This window comes from Patella vulgata, chromosome 9, assembly GCF_932274485.2.
Source record: "Patella vulgata chromosome 9, xgPatVulg1.2, whole genome shotgun sequence".
Classification (NCBI taxonomy): Eukaryota; Metazoa; Mollusca; class Gastropoda; family Patellidae; genus Patella; species Patella vulgata.
The window spans coordinates 15999843-16020094 of record NC_065887.2 but is presented as its reverse complement, the minus strand read 5'-3'; the positions used below and the strand labels follow the sequence as shown (position 1 = coordinate 16020094).

General features: G+C 37.4%; 2 protein-coding genes across 3 annotated transcripts; both read right to left on the bottom strand.

Annotated features, from left to right (window-relative positions):
* Positions 1–2332: 2332 nt before the first annotated feature.
* Positions 2333–16593, bottom strand: LOC126832317 (coiled-coil domain-containing protein 148). 2 transcript variants are annotated; one of them, XM_050563064.1, is made up of 12 exons: positions 16545–16593; positions 14409–14790; positions 13154–13332; positions 11529–11724; positions 9470–9617; positions 8043–8249; positions 7413–7553; positions 6857–6975; positions 6521–6638; positions 4359–4409; positions 4128–4217; positions 2333–3687 (listed from the first exon to the last, which is right to left on the bottom strand). In XM_050563064.1, exons 1-12 carry the CDS (start codon positions 16585–16587, stop codon positions 3541–3543), a joined length of 1821 nt encoding a protein of 606 aa, XP_050419021.1. In that variant the 5' UTR covers positions 16588–16593; the 3' UTR covers positions 2333–3540. The 2 variants fall into 2 exon arrangements, with proteins under 2 accessions (XP_050419021.1, XP_050419020.1); XM_050563063.2 differs by lacking the exon at positions 16545–16593 and adding an exon at positions 16184–16371.
* Positions 16594–17520: 927 nt separating this feature from the next.
* On the bottom strand, positions 17521–18477 carry LOC126832694 (uncharacterized). Its single transcript, XM_050563561.1, has 2 exons — positions 17744–18477; positions 17521–17524 (listed from the first exon to the last, which is right to left on the bottom strand). The coding sequence occupies exons 1-2, from the start codon at positions 18475–18477 to the stop codon at positions 17521–17523; spliced, it is 738 nt and encodes a 245-aa protein (XP_050419518.1).
* Positions 18478–20252: the final 1775 nt, after the last annotated feature.

Below are 20252 nucleotides of genomic sequence, written 5' to 3'. Positions count from 1 at the left end.
GGGGTGGGGACTTTTCCCTTTTCGTTTATTCCCGGTACCTCACCAATATCTACAGACGAAGCAACGGGCGCCTTGTTATCTGGAAGAGTTGGCTCTTCCGCATCTGCCACAGTTGCTGGAACAGAGGCCCTTGTTACTGGGGTGGGGTCTTTTCCCTTTTTGTTGATCTTAATCGCTTTCACATCTGCAATTACCCCGTTCGACTCCGTCCTTGTATTTTCTTTGATGGTAACTTTTGGGCTTTTCGGTAATTCGGCGGAGGTAGTTTTTATTAAAACCGGACACTTTGCAATTTTCGTAAGAGGTGCTTCTCGCATTTGAGAACTCTTAAGCGAACTGCTTATTGAAGAATTATCTAACGCAGTAGACTTTCTGTCGCTTCTGTTACACCGATCCCGTTCCAATTGTTCTAACATTCGCTCAGCTTCCCGTTCCAATTTGTTTAAGTACGATTTTAATCCTCTCGGTTCGATCATCAAATGACGTAAAAGGACACCTTCGATAGTTTTACTATGGTCTTGGGCCTTTTTCGAAATGGCGTCCAAACGCTGACGATGGCGTGATCTGGCATCATTTATTGCTCGAGTGATTTCTCTTTCCGAAGTAATGGCTTTTCGTCTAGGTTCCCAGAGGTTTAAAACACGTTCCCGTTTAGGCTCATAGTGATACGACTTTTTGGGTGGGACTAGTTTTGACTGGCCGTAACATAAATCGTTAAAATAGCCGACGGGCAGACGACCAGTAAAAAGCAGACGTATTACTTGTGGTGTCTGAGAACGCATCATGGTTGAAACCATTTTACGATTTTGCTCCCGATCGTAGATTCTGTGGAGCGTTGCTATGGGTGGAAGGTTGTAGCCATACTTGTTCCGGAGTTCCGTCACATCACCTGCTCTACTGGGTGGTTTATTGCTAGTTGATTTATCGCCTGGTTTTTTGACTGCAGATGCCAACAGTTCTGGCGGAATATCGGTTGTAGTCTGCATTGCGCCTTGATAGAATCGGGTCGGGTCGTCTTCCTTTACAAAAACACTGTAATTAATAAACATAGACTTCAGTTATAAATAAAATGGAAAGCAAAATCTTCCGTTCTTTTGGAGTGTGTGAAATATTTTTTGGCACCAAATGCAAGGGAAACAACCGCATTTTTTTTACGTTTCGTTGAGCTCGGCAATATAATGATAATACCGGTATCACAAATGCTAAGTTAACGAATGTCTTGCGTCAGGGACAATTTGAACGAGTAGCACGATGTACCATATCCACTATTAGATTTAAAATCGTAACGTTCTTTTAGAAACAAAAACGCTATGATTTTAATTCAAAAATTTCAATTTCAAGAATTGGCATAAGAATAAGAATGGTATATTATTAAATAGATATAAATTATAATGAGTTGTTTAATGGTGGATTTGGGTGAATTTGGATAAATCGTGCTACTGATTTCGGACTAATACAAAATAAAGCAGTAATCGATTAGGGGATTTAGGCGTTTAGCGTTTTGCCGGCAACAAATTAATGGATACAGGTTAGAGCGAAAATACATGACAAGAAGTCGCACAGGCACTAAATTGAGTGACTATTCCGTCGTAAGAATCACAGCGTACCATATTGTTGCATTGTTGTTGTTCTTTTGGTGGTCGAGGGGGAAAATTAAATCATTATTTCAAGAATTAAAATGGTACTTACTTGTTACAGTTGTTATGATGACGTCACAAAAAGATGACGTCCTTGTGGTTGCTGAGTAATTTGACTTTCAGAGTTTGGAGGGAGCTGCTGATGTTAGAATTTATCGATGGAAATATAGTTTCATATACCGACATTTTATGGGAGTATTTTGTCGCCAATCGTTCCAGCCCGCCCATCCTTTCACAATTCTTGTTGGATAGTCCTATCTTAATCGAGGATTCCGTATAGATTCTATTTAAAAAAAAAAAAAAAATTCTGGGATTTTTGTCTGTTCCTGAGAAAGCCAATCGTGCGTCTATTTTCACAAAATTATTTCCTCTATCACCGAAAACATGTAAACAGGTTTGCCATATATAAAGTTAATTAGGGTTAGGGCACTGATTGTAAGTTAGGTTTAGGGTAAGCATTAGGGCTAGGTTTAGGGTTAAGTTTAGCGCTAGCCCTGTTTACATCTCGTGACCTTTGACCAAACTTGAAGTTGGCCTTATCAAATAGATCTAACCCAATATTGACTTCGTCTCTAGAGCAGGTCTGACAGACAAAAGTAAGGTCAATACAGTATATCAATGAAACAATTTTAAGGCTATCTGAACTAATTTTTTGGATATTTGTTATTCAATGCTAGTTGATGACTAATAGAATGTACATTTATTCAATTTTATTTGAATGAAAACCAGTAATATTAAAAAAAATAAATAAACAATGAAGGTAAATATTGATTTGAAAGATTCATTATTTTTATTAGTATGTGCAGAAGGACTGCACCACACACACAAAATCTATTAGACAACTTACAACTTACACAAGCATTGCAAGCAATTAACAACAACCATATATATATGTATCAAATCAAGTGAACGGCTCCGGGGGCCTGCCGGAAGCGTCCACTGAAAATGTCGGAAAACAATCCCAAAGTTGATCATTTAAATTGAATCAATGTTTAACATTGACTTTGACATTTCGAAAAGTAAAATCTGCATTCATTGTGACCACTAATTCTCACTATAACATGAACAATGATATGGGGGTCAAGGACAGGATTCAAGCTGGTCTCAATATTTAGGAATGGTTAAAACTCAATATAATGAATGGCCAAGTGAGCTAGGCACTGGCTCACTAAACAGCTGATCTCTGGTTCGATCCTGGTGTGTTCCTAGAAAGTTTCTCTGGATTTTCCAGTCTGGTTCCCCCTTGTCAGGGACAAAAGAAACAATGGGGGTACCAATGGCAACCCCTTACCAATCCCCTTGGACCGTTGGTCAGTAAAAAAAAACCAAGAGTAGGCCATAGCTCCACATATGGGAAAAAAATCCTTCTTAGCACACTGCATGGCTTATGCCTGGCCACCTCTCTTAGTCTGGTTGTTGCAGAAAAGAGGCTAAAACCCCTTTTATTTCATTAAGTTTTTTCCATTTCATTAAAGAAGCATTATGTAAGATTAGATAAAGAGCTGGTCGTTCTTGCTATAATAGTTCAAAAATAGATAATACAAAATGAATATATTGAAAATATCATTCAAATTACTTTATTCTAAGTGAAGATATTAGCCTTTGAAGGTTTGACCAGATGTGTGCATTTATTGAACCACCATTTTTAAATTAAATCATTAAATGGCCAAACCGTTCTAATCTACAATGTACTTAAAATCGGACACATTCGAGAGTTGATTATGGTCTTGTCACATTAATCATTAATGTCTAATTAATAGTTTATATAACATTTATAAAGGCCCAAAGAAAGACTGGAATATGCAGATTTAGCTTTTGCATAATGTATGTTTAATTCAAACAATATTCAATCACAACATTGCACCAGAATAGCATTATATACATTATATAAATTTGATATGAATCAATCTTTAAATACAGTGGAAATCATATCTCTCCTTGGTGGGTGTAGTGGCTTCACTTCTGATAAAATTTTTCTAGCATACTCAGAATTGTGGAGACCAGCTTCCCGTAATTTTTGTTCTATTCTTATTCTAGGGTCTGATGTGACCTGAAAAAGTAACAACCAATGGTCAAGAAAATGGAGAAAAAGCCATAAATCTTAAGTGACATAATTCTGGCCCCTATTAACTCCAACTAAAAATGTCTGACAAGTAAAATTTTTAAATAGCATCCCTGATCTTAACCCATCCATTGGCAGTCCAATGACTTTTCCGTTATGAAACCTCAGTCTTAATGGAGTTATCTCCCTTCAATAATAGAATCCATCTGCAATCTAACCTCTTTAAATCCCAGGGAATTGCAAGAGAAAATATCTTTGAAGGACTTCAAAAGGTACACAGGCCTTTCGTCTAGAATCATGTGGTTTCAAAATTCCAACATGACCTGAGAAGCACCTTTGGGACTTTTCTAGCAAAAGTTAGACCATTCGGCCATAAACCCCCGACAACCCGCCGTTGATAAGAAAAAATTAATATCAACATTGGTTACCTGATTAGATGTAAAAGTGTGAACATTAAATAATGGTTTCTGTATATCGAGTGGTACATTTTCATCTTCAGTTAGTCGACTCTCCCATGCCTAATTAATAATAATAATATTCTTTTTAAAGCAAAAGAAAACAAACAAAACACACTAGAATAATATATCTGCGTATAAAATATTTCTGATTAATTTACCAAAATATTTACAAATAAAAATCAAATACTGGTATTTACCCACCTCAGTATTTTGGAGTAATCTTTCTGGATCAGATTCTGCTGTAATTCTAACCTGAAAACAGTGGAATTATTCTTTTATTATGTTTCAAACATCTCTTTACAATATATCAAACAGGAACTGAGCATAACATCATCATAGGCATCTTAGGGATTGTGACATCGTATCATAAATCGAAGTCCATCAATCGATGTGCAATTGTCCAAAGAACAAACATTACAGCCAAATATGATAAATCTGCTTTTGCTACTTTGAAAATAGTATTTCTTTGAGTATCAGAACAGTAATCAGACTAATATCTTTGAGTATCAGAAGGGTACTAAGGCTAATATCTTTGAGTATCAGAATGGTACTAGGTTAATATCTTGACTATCAGAAAGGTAGGGAGACCGGGGCACATTGAACATATGGGTACATTGAACCACCATGGATATATCCGTTATAAATAATACTAGGCAACCCAAGACTACACAGACGTGAGATAACTTCTTAGACCTATTTCCCCGTCAATAAGTAGTAGCAACATGCTGTCAATTATTTTTTAGGCAATGATTTTTTCAAAAGAGCTCTTAAAAGTGAAAATGCACTACTTCCACTTATCATTTTCCATACATGTTAACTGTTTAGTCTAGGAAATTCTTGTACTTAAAATCAGTTTATATATGTCTAATCTACAATCCAGATAAACAGGGGCTTGATCCATAGAGGGCATATTGAATTTTTTAAAAATTTTGATCATGAAACTGTGATGGGGCAGATTGAACCACTGTCAATGGGGTACTTTGAACCATGGTTCAATGTACCCCAGTGCATTATAGACTATATATCATTTGATAATTTGTTCAGCCTAGGAAATTCTTGTACTTACAATCAGTTCATATCTACAATCCAGATAAACAAGGGCTTGATCCATTTTGAATTTTTTAAAATTTTGATCATAAAACTGTGATGTGGCAGATTGAATTGAACCACTGTCAATGGGGTACCTTGAACTACTGGTTCAATGTACCCCAGTGCATCATAGTTTATATATCATTTGATAATTTGTAATATCTTTGAAAATAAAAACAATATTAGAATATCAATTGATCCAACTTGGTAGGCCTGTCATATAAAATGAATTAAAACTTCATGGGAGCAGTGTTTGAAACTTGGCTGTGACATACAGGAGCACAATGGGTCTCCCTGACTAAGAGTCGCTTGTCAGCAAATCAAGCTGTCCAAATTTAGACAGAATACTGGACAAATTTTGGTTTGATTCACTGCAAAAGTTGACTGGGATCCCACTATCCCACCAAACTGCCAACTTAAGTGCAATTTACGGCGATTTGTAGGAGCCTAGGGAATCCGGACTCCTGCTTGTTTCGATCATTGTATGGATGTCAAATATGTGGATATTTGTTCTTAACTAAACATTGGTTGTTTGCATATTCATTAGATCACTACGAAACAAGTGACTAGGTTTGTGATCCAAATTCAGATCTGTGTTTAACATGGAATTTTTACCATTGTTCAATGTGCCCCGTTATGTGGTTAAACCTGCCCCGACTATTTTGTACAGCGGGGTACATTGAACAATTACGGTCAAGTGTATTAAAATGTGATTTTTTAAAAAAGTTAAAAATTAATTGAATTGAATCTGATACACAATAGCAACTATGATATGTCTTCAAACAATACAATAAAGTAAAGAGATCTTCTAATAAAAACATTTGATATGGAAGGAGGACAACCATGTATGTGAAAAAACTGGTTCAAAGTGCCCCGGTGTCCCTACTAGGCTAATATCTATAAGATTCAGAACGGTATTCAGTGAGTATAACTCTGGCTCAATAAAAGAGAGAGAGAAATTTTGGGACTAACATATGGTTTAATTTTATTTCAATAATTCGCTTGTGTGTAGGGGTCTCTAGCAGTGGGAGGAAACTGGAGGACCCGGAGAAAACCCAGGAGGTTGGACAGGCAGCCTTACTCCTTGTCACGTTCAAGAGTAGAATTGATACCATGCCAATTATCTCAATGACAGACCTTATGATCTAAAGCACACGCATTAGACCATTCAACCACCCCCTAAACCCACTATTGTCGTTATAAACATCATAAGTGGAATGACTGGTTATTTAACTCTAAAAGGCATATATCTTTCAGTATAATTATTGTCTTACAGTTTCTCTTAATGCTTCTAGTCTTTCTTCTTTCTTTCTCTCCTCCTCTTCTTGCTGTAAAATCTGTCGTTTTCTTTCTTCATTTTTCTCATCTACTTGTTCTTTACGAAATTTTACTCTTTAAAAGAAATACATAAACATATGGCAGAAAGTTCAATGGTGTTGAAAAAAAAAAGTGAAAGAAAAATAGAAAATGGAATTTCATTTGATTATAACTTTATAAATACTGAATTGAATTGAATCATTTTTGGACTTTTAATCCTCTTAGAGTTTGAGCTTTTACAAACTATTGCTCAAATCAAATTCAGAGACTTTTATATCATTCAAAATATTTACCGTTCTCTATCATATTCAGCCTGTTCTTCTAACAACCGATTTAATTCTTCTAATCTTCTTCTATCTCTCTCACTCTCTTCATTCCTTCTTCTTTCTTTCTCTTCTTGATAACTGTTTATCTAAAATATTAAAGAACTGTAATTGAATATCAAAGTGTTCCAATTAGAATCAGAGAAAGAAATGGAGTGAAATGTGGTTCAAGTCCTTACTCTTATGCACCACTACAGCCTACTCTTATTTCTAATTCCAACTGTCGAGGATTCTTTTATGTGCAAGCTAATCTGTACATGAGACTTCAGTCTTTCGTGCCATCCGAACAACTAGATACTGTCCTTGCCAAGCCTTCCATCCTACACCACTATCAAGAGGGAACCCCGCTGGAAATTGAGACCTCAGGGTTTCTGAACCAGTGTGTCTTACTCACTGAGACACAACAGCCCCCTAATAAGAAAATGACCAACAGTATAGATCCATATGGATATTCAAACAGAAACAGGACTTCTACAGGAATGAATTCCCCTGACGTTTTAAATCAAAAGGTTATCTCCACATTTACCTTGCTTTTTGCTTCCATTCTTTTATTATTTTCTCTTTCCTTCTCTCGTTCCATTCGTTCAACAAGTTCTTGTCTATGTTGTTCTTCTAGTTTAGCTTCAAGTTTCATAGCTTCTTCCTTCTGTTCTCTCCATTTTAAAACCTGACATTGGAATTAATGAAATGTTTAAAATAAAACAGAATAGGATTTAACAACATGCATTAATTAATTTATGTCATTTTGAAGTATTAAATAAAATGAACTAGTTTTCTGCTCCAATACTAGGCTAATGAAGACAGTCATATGCCATACAGTGTGCTATGGCAGAAATTTTGCCTACTGTTTTACGTGCATGCCAATGTGTACACAGGACCTCAGTTTTTGATCCCATCTGAATGACTAGACACTGTTCCTTGCCAGGCCCTTCATCCTGCTCCACTGACAAGGGAAAACCTGATGAACTTTCTCGGCTTATACCGGGGTTGATCCCAAGACCTCCAGGTTAGTGAGCCAATGCCTTACTCACTGAGCCACCGCAGCTCTTCTGCTTGTGATGATATAATATTTGACTATACATTGGTTCTCAAGGAAAGAAGGTAAATTACTTTTATTCACACAGAATTCAGCACAGAACACAGTTAATAAACAAACCTTATTAAAGAGAGCATCACATATTTCTTTTTGGTGATTTCTATGGTCATACTTCTTTTCTTCTAGAGTATGGACAATTTGTGCTTCTTCAAATATCAAATAGGCTTTATTAAGAAGTTCTTTTCTATCTCTAGCCCAATCTAACATTACACCTCTTAGTCGTTCATGGTAATATTTATAATCTAGCCACCAATCTTCATGAGATATCTACAAAAAAATGAATTTGTTCACAGATTAAAGGGACATTAAGACAGAAACTAGATTCTAAATGCAATGAGGGGTATTTGTGGCATTAATGTAAGTAAACCAAAGATTCTATAGGACTTGTTGACAGACAGAAATGAAACGGGAAATGGGATTTAACGACCACTCAACATAAACTAGGTCATTTCGGGACTAACACTGTACAATTTTATTTCAATTTCAATAAGGGAGCCACGGTGGCTAGGTGGTTAAGAAGTTGGCTCGCTAGTCTGGAGGTCGGGTGTTCGGTCCCTGCATTGGCCGAGAAAGTTCATCCCGATTTTCCGACGTGGTTTCACCTTGTCAGTGGTGCAGAACGGAGGGCCTGACAAGGACAGCTGTCTAGTCCTTCGGATGAGACGGAAAACCGAGGTCCCGTGTATACATTGGAATGCACGTAAATTCGAAGTTGGAATTCGATATAAGAGTAGGCGATAGTGCAGCTGCCCGGGCAAAATTTCCCTCATAGCACACTGTATGGCGGATGCCCGTCTTCATTAGCCCAGTATAGGAGCAGAACAGTAGGACGTTAAACCCCATTTCATTTTATTTCATTTCATTTCATTTATTTCAATAAATTGCTTGTGCATTGGGGTGTTTAGCAGTGGGAGGAAACTGCAGGACCTGGAGAAAACCTACAAGTTTTGGGGGAGCCACGGTGGCTAGGTGGGTTAGACGCTGGCTCGCTAGCCTGGAGGTCGGGTGTTCGATCCCTGCATTGGCCGAGAAAGTTCATCGGGATTTTCCGACGAGGTTTCCCCTTGTAAGTGGTGCAGAACGGGGGGCTGGCAAGGACAGCTGTCTAGTCCTTCGGATGAGACGGAAAACCGAGGTCCCGTGTGTACATTGGAATGCACGTAAAAGATCCCTTGGCAGTTGGAATTCGATATAAGAGTAGGAGATAGTGCCGCTGCCCGGACAAAATTTCCCTCATAGCACACTGTATGACGTATGCCCGTCTTCATTAGCCGAGTATAGGAGCAGAACAGTAGGACGTTAAACCCCATTTCATTTCTACAAGTTTTGGCAAACAACCCTGCTTCTTGTCATTTACAAGCTTGGGATCCAAAACACACCACATGACTGTTTATGTCGAGTTGATGTTAAACATCTTTTCTCTCTCTCTCTCTCTCTTTCCCACCATTTAATAAAAGTACTTCCTATTTTCAAAATTTGAGCCTTACCAATTCATGTCTGGTTTTATTGGGTAAGTGACGTTTAAGTCTGTCTAGAAGAAGATTTCTACGATTGTTTAATTCACATGGATATTGGTCATACACAGCCAGAAATATAAAATGTTCATCTTCATACCAATCACCACACATATCATATCTAAAATATAAATACTTATAATCAAAAATAATCTTAAAGGACTTTAAATTCATAGATACAGAATATAATTACTACACCGAGCCAATGAAGTTAACAGCAGGGCCTATTTTAAGGTTTTATTGACGAAGCACGGTTTCCGGAGATGGAAGTTTTTTGACTGGGTTTCCCCCCTTTGGTAGCTTAATTTAGCTTCTTCCATCACCGTTATTAGTTCTAATGTGTTGGAACAAACCTTCTGAAATCGTGACCAAATTAGTTGTGACCAAAACAAAGGCTCACCAGAAGTGAAATAAAAACTTTCTGAATTATCACCACGCTTACACTTTTAAAACAAAACAAGCGGTTGGCATACACGATACGCCGAGATTCTGTAAGATATGGATAGGGAACAGGGAAAATCGATAGGGCTCAACCTCTCATTGTCCCAATGCTACATATCGAATATGAAAATGTAGCCAATATCGCGTTCACAAGGTTTTTGGCAAAGTTTGGTAACTCGATAGGGTTTGTCGTCTCATGACCCCAATGCTTCACATCAAATGTGAAAAAATAAAACAGGGTTAAAATGCAAGTCCCTGTCGCTTCCACAAGGTTTTCCAGGGGGGCTTAACTCCGGAACAGAAGGTCGCGGAATGCTGATTATCGGTATGATTCTTGCTCCCGTGTTCTCAATTCATCCCAATATAAAGCTCACAAACTTTGTTACGCTCTGTGTATGTAAGGTCATAATCCAAGCAGATGCACCAAAATCGAATTCAACCAAGATCTTTTGATCCTTAACATCTAAAACGGTCAAAAATTGAGGCCTAAATTAAAATTTGCATACTATTGACATTTGTATTTATAGCTGCGTATCGGTATCATTGGCAGTCCAAAGAAACGCCCAAAAGCAGACGAACCTTTACTGTAACATGCAGCTGACTACTTGCGTCAACAACTGCTTTATTTTTCGACATTTACATACAATCCACGAAATTGAATCGAAACGCATTGATTGATGATCACAATGATTGTTAATGACACACTTGCTAAATTTCCTCATGCGATCTTTTCAGATTCACAAGGACACATAACATACCATTATACCATCTTTTCAAAGCATGAATTTTAGATGCTCCAAGCACAGATTTTTAATTTCGAGGCACGTCCGTGTCTGTAGGCACGTTAAAATAGGCCCTGGTTAACAGGAGGAATATTGAAATGGGTTCGGTCAGTCTGTCAGCTGTCTTCCCTCCCCCCCCCCCAGATCCCTTTATAGTTGTAATTCTATGAAGGTGGAAATGCATACTTGACATCCCCAGTGGTAGCGTTCTGTTCTATGCCACTAACCCTTGGGTCCATTCACAGGGTTTTCATGAATTCAAATTATCTTCCCTTGATGATTTCAATGGCCACAAACCAACCAAAAACAGTTTACATACCAGTCTTATCATCATTGTTTACGTTCACAACAACAAAGCAGCTTGTACGCTCACTTATAAGAAGGGTTGCAAGAAATTTAATGTCAAAGAAGTGAGATGCACACAAAATGATGTCCTAAATTATTTTGACAAGTTTAAAACAATGATTTGATGATTTTAGTTACAATAAAATGCAAGTTATATCCCTTGGCCCACTTGAAGATTTTTTGATTGGTCAACAAAAATAGCACAGTTATCATGGGTGGATAATTTCACTATGCGTCTCCCTCGTGAATGGAGCCAGGGGTTAGTGGAGTAGAATGGAACGATACCACTGGGGATACCGAAGATGGCGGAAATGTTCGTCATAGAACACTGCATACCATATGCCTGTCTTCATGATTAGCCGAAATGGTTCAGAAAAGTATGATGTTAAATTAAACCCCATTTTACTTCGGCTATCCTTATAGTGCAATACAATTAAAATTTCAAAATGTTTTATATACCATACCTTTTCGCTAGCGTATGCTTTCTATCTAGTTCTTCAATACGATGACAATATTTGGCATCTAAATGAAGGAATTCGTTTAGAACAGAGGTTTTTAAGTTTTCATCTGGACAGTAACATTGTATAACTTCATCTGGTATACCCTGTTTGATGTGTGGACGTCTCTCTAGTTGAACGGGACATAAATCCAGCATTTCATCTATAAATAAAATGATGAATGATGCTAAAGCTTACCGTAATAAAATGAGGAATGATGCTAAAGCTTACCGTAATAAAATGATGAATGATGCTAAAGCTTACCATAATAAAATGAGGAATGATGCTAAAGCTTAGCGTAATAGAATGAGGAATGATGCTAAAGCTTACCGTAATAAAATAAGGAAGGATGCTAAAGCTTACCAGAATAAAATTTAATAATAAATCGAAAGGTAGCATTACATGTATAGTACATACAAATATTTAAGGGTTTCTGAATGGTCGAAAACATGTGCTTTAGATCATATGGTCTGCCATTTGAGTCAAGTAGAGTAGGGGCACCTGTCTAACCTTGTAGGTTTTCTCCAGCTTCCTTCTACTGTTGAAATAAAATTGTACCATTCTCTGTCTCTCTGTCTGTCTCTCTGTCTGTCTCTCTCTCTCTCTCTGTCTCCCTCTCTCTCTCTCTCTCTCTCTCTCTCTGACACAAATGTGAAATACTTTTGTTTTCCAACATGCAATTTCATCTACTTTATACATACATTATGCAAGAGCTAATTAAATCTGTCTATTGCAAGTCTTTATTTAGGCTTCAGATGTTATAGAAATTATTAATTAGACATTTATTTACACAACAGGTTCAAAATCAAGGCTGTAGACCCACGGATGGCTTGGATACAGTTTGGATTTTAACAGTCGTCCATTTAAAATTAAATAAATAAATGGCGGACCACTAAATGCCACTACCGGAAACTGGTGATGAAAGGCCTACCAAGCGAGGCTACCATAGGAATTGAGCATGTTCCTTGATAATTGAGAATATGTGGGTGGAGTTATCGTCTATCAATCAAACGATCGCCAATTCTCATAGACAGTGCAGACACAATTCATGCCTATTTCTAGTCCAAACTTCCAACAGTGACAATTCTGTTCAGAACAAAGTAATTTGATTGAAATTTTCAACATTTTCTTTTTTTATCATCTATTTTTGAATTATTATAGCAAGAATGGACAACTCTTTATAAAACTCTTAACTAATGTATCTTTAAGCATTAAAATAGATTAAATTTAACGTTGGAAAACAAAATTTAAGGTTCCAAAGAATAGAGCTATATGCCCTTTAAAGCATAGGATCAATTCCTACAAATGAAACTTTCACTCCAGCAAATTCTTTTACAGAAACTATAAGAAAATGCACCACTGTATAGGCATATTTGCTTCACATGAAATGATTGTATAAGCATATTTGCTTCACATCAAATATTTTATATAATGATGGACAACGACCATAACTAGGATGTTGTTAAGAGTGACTGTAGCCCACCACTCTTGCTTCAAAATTCAGCATGAAAACTGAATGACTGGTAGATTATCTCAAATGAGACTACAACTAGTGGTGTGATTGACAGGACTGAGAAAAGAAGAAAACCTACCTGAATTAAGTTCTTTTTCAAGAGCTATTTGTTCACCCTGTAAATGTTGAAATATGGCAGCTTGTTGTTTTTCCACTGATTCTATGGTAGATTTAACTTCCTCATGTTTTTCTAAAGCTTCAGGATGTCCTTCAGATAAACTCTTCTTATTTTCTGTTAACCAATATTCTAAATCTTCCCTACAAAATACAAAAAAACACCCATCATCTTCAAAAACTACCATACATTATAGTCCGGTGGCAGAAGGGGGGGGGGGGTGAGTCGGCACCCAAGATGTGAAATTATGAGACCAAGTTTTTCTAGACCAGTTTTTCGCGTAGATTTTGAATCTGGGTTGTGATCAGGGATTTGAGGGGGCGTTTTCGAGATATGAGGGGTCCAATGTCTACAATTTGGGGAAAATGTGATTATGTTGACATAAATGATGATCATGTTATATATTAATAAAATATAAATTTCTAGGACTCTCCATCTCTAAATAAGTGTTTATGATGTCCCTGGACATCTGTTTTGATTTGTGGCACGGTTTTGGTTGGGGGGGGGAGGGGTGCAGGTGTGCATGTGTGAAGGGGGGGGTGTGTTAAAATTGGCGGGAAATTAGTTCACATTGATTTAAATGATGAATTTCTTAGAACTTGATGAAACATCTCTAAATATGTATAAGATTCCTATTGTGTGTGTGTGTGTGTGTGGGGGGGGGCAACATGTATTTTTGGGAACAGAAATCATTTGGTTCAAAATTGAACTTAAAAGTGGCTTCTTGTTAGCTTTTTTCGTTTAGTACCAATTTCTCCATTCAAAATATTAAATTATAATGGTACTTTTAAAGACATCTGGATATGTAAATCAAAAACACAGCAAACGAGAGACATGTTTAGATATTAGTTTATTCTTAGTCTCCATCAGAAGATTCAAAATCAAAGTTCATAATATGAGTGGGGTAAATATCTACTTAGTTGCTGGTCAACTGCTTGCATATATCCTTTGGATATGCTTCAGATACCCATTCACAATGTAAATCTTCATTCCAGATATGCATTGCTGGGGGTCATCTTTATAAAACCAAGTCTAGAAAAACTTGGTCTCATAAATTCACAGATCTGGTAGCGATTCCGTCCCCCCCCCCCCCTTCAGCCACCAGACTATAACGTTTTGGGTGATATTACGAATGATTTTAAAGTTATATAAGTTTATCATTATATTAATATATCATTTTATTAATATCATATTCCATTCATTTTAGACAAAACCTTACCGTAGATTCCATAATGGTTCGGCTGTTTGCTTCTTAAAACTTTCAAAATCATGTTCTAGTCTGTTATTGTAATATTCAAACTCTTTATAAACCTGGGCACAGATACCTGTTCTATTGTCTCTCATGTGTTCATCAATTTCAGCTTGAATTTTCTTCCTAGCATGATTTAACTTAAGAAATTCCTTTTGCCACAATAATTTGTGTTGTTTAATTAAATTGTTCTCTTTATTACGCTTGCACAGTTTTTCAATTTTTTCCAGTTTCATAGAAAATTTATGGGATGTAAATCTTTTCTCGGATGATAGATTACTGAGTTTATAATAGTCAACATCTTTATATTTGTTGCTACCCAACCCATCAGTTGCTCTCCTGGCTAATTTATCTGGAAATATAAATTAAGATTTTAATAAAGAAAGAAAAATGAATGTAAGGAACAGCATGTCTAAACCTTTGGATGGGACAAAAAAATGAGGTCCTGTTTTCAAGTTGGACGTAAAGAAACCATGACAGCTGGAATTTGATGAAGAGTTGGTGGAAATGCTGCAGTGCTGTCAATATTTTCCTCATAGCACACCTCATGGTGCATGCCTGTCTTTATTAGTTTGGATGGTGTCAAACAGTAAAATGTCCAATCCCATTTCATTTCATGCTACTAATTTTGGTAAGGTAGGCCTATTAAAGGAGTTAAACCTGTAACTCAATATTTTCCATAAAATTTAAAATTAATAACATGAATTAAAATTTAATATTGGTCCATTTCAATCAATATTGACGCCTAATATCTAATATTTAAGATATACTGAACATGTAAAAATCAGTACATGAGTTGTGTATGCTACGGTTTCTGGTGCCATTTGTGATGAACAAAGAAAAGCATATTCTACAAGAGGGGTTGGATGGCTGAATGGTTTGTGCATGGGCGTTATATCATAAGGTCTGTCATTGAGTCAACTGGTGTAGCTTCGATTCCCCGGTTTTACGTGACAAGGAGTAGGATTGCCTGTCCAATCTTGTGGGTTTTCTCTGGGTCCTCCGGTTTCCTCCCACTGCTAAAGACCCTTACACACAGGCAAAATTGAAATAAAATTGGACCATATGTAAGTCCCGAAATGACCTGGTTAGTATCGAGTGGACGTTAAACCCCTTTTCTCTCTGTTGAACCCCACGTGTACATTAATTAGTAATGGCTAATTCACAAACGATAAAATCATAAAAGGAAAAACGTGTAGGACGGACTAATCAGGTGTAAACGACTGCTGTTCAATTTGAACTCTTCGCGTATTTCGCCGAACAATATCAATTAAAATTTACAATAAAAAATCGAACATAAATCACTTTATGTAAAACAATTCACACTACATTAATATGTGCTTTTACACTCATTCTCGCCTATATTAAGGTTCCAAAAAATAGACCCTTACACCCTTTAATTCAATTTACTTATGTCTGTTTTCAAGGACTATATACTGTAGACTATATACTTATACACGCAAAATTACTTATGGTTGATTTTGTCATTTGTTTTATTTCACTGGGTAGAAATTATAACAATTTCCCGGATATTATGATTTATTAGCGATATGGCCTAATGATGTATTTAAAAAGAAAATAAAAAGACTGTTAATATGTTAGATGGTAAGTGAAATTACATGAATAATTTCCAAATAAAGATTATCTTATTTGCACGGTTGGCGAGGGCAGATAGACAAACGTCGGGACAAAATCTATAATAAAATAGCGGGGGGTCAGTAGACCTAAGCTTATTTGAACCATACCAATTTCTGCAGATCTATAATTTGTTACAAAAGATCGTAGATCGCGTCCGCTCATACTGAAATGTGGCTGAAACCCATTAAATAGGTATGTAAAGCTCAGTTTTTATCGATATCCATATGAGGTATTTATTTCGTCGTGAATGTAAACAATTAATCGTCCATCTTGGAAAGGGAAGCTACTCTCGTGTGTGTCTAGAGTTGTTTCCCTTTGTCCATTGACCCGTCATGGGTTCGGATGTAGCTAATTATCGCTCGAAAACTAAATACAGCCAGGCCTAGTATTTTTTCGCTATGGGGGTTAAAAAATAAAACACGACCGTTTGCACTTTTCTACTGTGTCCAATGATAACACTATTGTTACCGTTCCATGAGATATAACTGAGTGATAGAAGCAGGTTAAGCATGGTCTGGCATGGAGCGGTGTCAGGTGGGATGAAAACCCGAGATCCAATGTAGGCGCATGCGTGGGGTGCGTGAAATAAGAGTAGACTGTAGCCCCGCTATCAGGGCAAAATCGCCCACACCCAGCCCCAATCCCATAGCATTTTCTATAGCCTACGCGCTAAGAATGCTGACTATATTCCTATTTTATGCGTAATTAAAATTAACTTAAAGGAGCTAAATCGCCAATATTTGGGACCTAGAAATTGACCCAAATGGGTCGCAACGCATATAATAATGTAATCTGATTGTGTATAAACTGATTTACATTCAATTGTTTCCGTTTTGACTCTTTAATTTCAAATCAGTTACGTACGTCCAGCGAAATAGGCTACGGGAGGAGTCTCAGCCGAATGGCAATTTCTAGCGTCTGGTTATTCCAGTCTATTGCGCATGCTCTCCAGATAAGAGTTGTGAAATATGTCTAGCCTGGTTCTTTCTGATCACTTGTCACAAATGACGCTGAAACGCACTATGGTACACGAATGGTAAAATGTTTTTTTTTTGTCTTAAATATTGAATATCAGAAGCCTACTTTTTCCCGGACAAAAGTAAATTGAATTAAAGGGTGTAAGGGTCTATTGTTTTTTTAACCTTAATATAGGCGAAAATGAATCTAAAAGCAATGTTGATTTGAATTGACAAATAATTCACGTTTTCAACTTGTAAGACTTTGGATGTTATTGAGTTAGAGACTTAGCTACTTTAATTACAAGGCGCGAGATTGTATATAGTTTTGTCTTCTAATTTTAAAGACAAGCCTAATTTAACGTATACATAATCCTTAGCTTAGATAAGATGAGATACATTATTGTGTTTGATAGAAGCAACCAGTTAAAAAAGTAAACAACATTCCTGTCACAAAGAAAATATCAAGGAAGTTCAAATGTGGGATATCATCTTTAATACAAAATGAGTCAAACAAATTTTATAAATAAACAGACATTATTAATCTGGAGATATGGTCAAATTGTATGATACTGTCAGGGATTATCAGGCACAGGTTATGAAGCTCCACCAAGGGCTGTAGCTTTCCTGCGTGGATTTCCGGGTCTTGGTCGCCGCTGATCCCGTGTTAACTCCAGTGGCATACGTTTTGGAAGAGTGTATACTTTTAACTGTCCCTCATTATCAAGACCCGCCTCTATTTTCCCATTAGATAAAATGACGCGATCATTGCATGAATTGATGGTGTGGTCACCACGTCGCATTCTCAGCACCCCATCTTTATCCACGGCCATCTCTGTAAAATGTGTATTCAGACGTACATATCCCACACTAGGAGAAATTTTCATGAACTTCGGACCACTAACGACAGTGACATCTCCTCTTCCAGTCTGGGTAATTTTAATTCCATTAATTCGAATAATAACTCCACCCTTCGGAAGATTCTCGTATTCTGCAGTTCCCGCAAGATGCAGACACTGCTGAATAAGGGTGCTCCCATAACTCTCTGATGCGAAAAGAAGATTAACCGATTTATCAGTAGACATATCCGTAAATCTTGGTAATGCAGGTTCAATATAATTATAGTCAAATTTATAGCAGTTGGTTCCGGAGCCAAATAGAATACATTCTGTAGTCATCTTAGCTTTAACGGCATTTACCTCTGCATCGGTTGTTGTGTTATTTTGCGACACCTTTACCGAGCGCGTGTGTAGAACACTGGCCGTTCCCCGACTGTTGGTAGCTACAGCCATATTTAGATGATGATTGACCAGTCTCAGCGTCCTGTCAATAGTCATTTCAACGGATACATCGCTTTTCAATAGAACTGTTATCATACCAGATGTGGATACGTAAATTGAAGGATAAACGAATGTTTGGGGTTCTTCGAACTCTGGACGACCCATTCCTTCGGACCATTCCTGAAAAGGCTGCTCTGGAAACCCACCGAATTCACTGTATGAATGCAATGGCTCATTTGGTTCAGTGGGGAAGTGCATATCATCTGATTGATATCCTGATATTGCTGGCGTTTGGTTAAATGGCATGTCTTGCTCAAAATCGTTTGCATAACACATGGGGGAATCGGGTGATACTGTGTGCATATTTGGATGTTGAAGTGGGACTGGTGGGCCACAACGAGGATTGGATGGATGATTTTCCAGGGTCGAATAAGGTTGATAAAATATTGGTCCATTGTGTTGGTAGTTCTCCATTGGTATTATATGAGGGATACGATGTTGTTGATCTTCGGGTAATAACTCTTCTGAGCTGGTCATGCTGTTCTGTAACAGAAAGATAATTGAAAATATCTAAAATCTAATACATGTACTATCAAGGGACAGTCTGTTCTCCGTGAGTAATGCACTAGTTTGCTAATCAGCAGGTTTCGGCATCGATCCCGGTCTAGTCATTCAGATTGGATGAACAACTGTGGTCCCACGTAGCGTACTGTCCCGTACATGTTGGTATGAACCTTAAAGAACGCTTGACAGTTGGAATTCGGAATAAAAGCATGGATACAGCGCCGTTGTCCAGGCAAAATTACCATCATTGGCGTAGGGGCTCCGCGATTCTAGTCTCACCCAGAGCCCCGCTCCGTTTAAGCTGGGCTTTGATTACCGTCTACGAAATCTTGCGGATGCACGGGCAATCGTCTATGCATCAAAATTTTAAATATTCGCATAGGATATACTATTAGTATTATTACTTAGATATTTAGGGATTGATTAAAACCTCTTTTATAAATATTTTACTAGATTGGGGTGAAACAACAGTTGACCCTTTCTAGCCTTAATTAATTTACAACTATTATACTTTACCATCTGGTTATTTGGGTACTGATGATAAAGGTTCTGTGGTACTGGAAGTGGTAGTGACGGGGCATAAAATTGTTGGTTCCCAATTTGAAAGAATCCATTTTGGGGTGCTTGGCAATCTTGACTAGGTGGAAGAATCATCATCTGCTGTGGCAGCATGTGAGCTCCAACAATAGCAGTATCTTGCAATCCAAAAGGACTGTCCGGGGGATTTTCCTGTTCTGTGTTGTCCATTGGCATTGCTTCTTCCACTTGATTCGCTTTTAAGAAATCTCCATCTAACTGAGGCGCAGAATATCTGCAGATGACTTCAAATTCATCATCTGTTATTGACGTGTCTCCTGCACCAACAGGGTTTGGAACGTCCACGCATGCCACATTTGTTGTATTTTCGGGAGCAATCCCGGAAATTTCTTGGTCGTTGTTCAATGTAGATGACACTTCCTTTTCCTTTTCAAGATCAGGGTCTAAAATTCCGTTTCCTTTGTCGCCCATTTGTACATTAGAAGCTTCTTTCAAATTATCGTTAGCCTTTGAGTGATCAACGTTCTCCCCACCAATGTTACTGTAAGGATTATATCCTTTGCCATTTGTCAAAACATTCACGAATTCCTTTTTATCACTCACACAATTTGTTTTGTCCCCGGCAGCTGCAATTTTCATGTCCATTGAATCCACATAAGAAGCGTCCTCATCATTCATAGTTCGGTCCATTCTGTTGCAAACGGTGGTAAATAATGTTTCTGTCGAAAGGGGAACTATCGGATGTGCAACATTTACATTCCGGTGTGCACAGATTCTACTGCCTCTTTCGGAAACCCAATTTCACCTTTCAACTAGGTAACGGTAAACATTACACACGA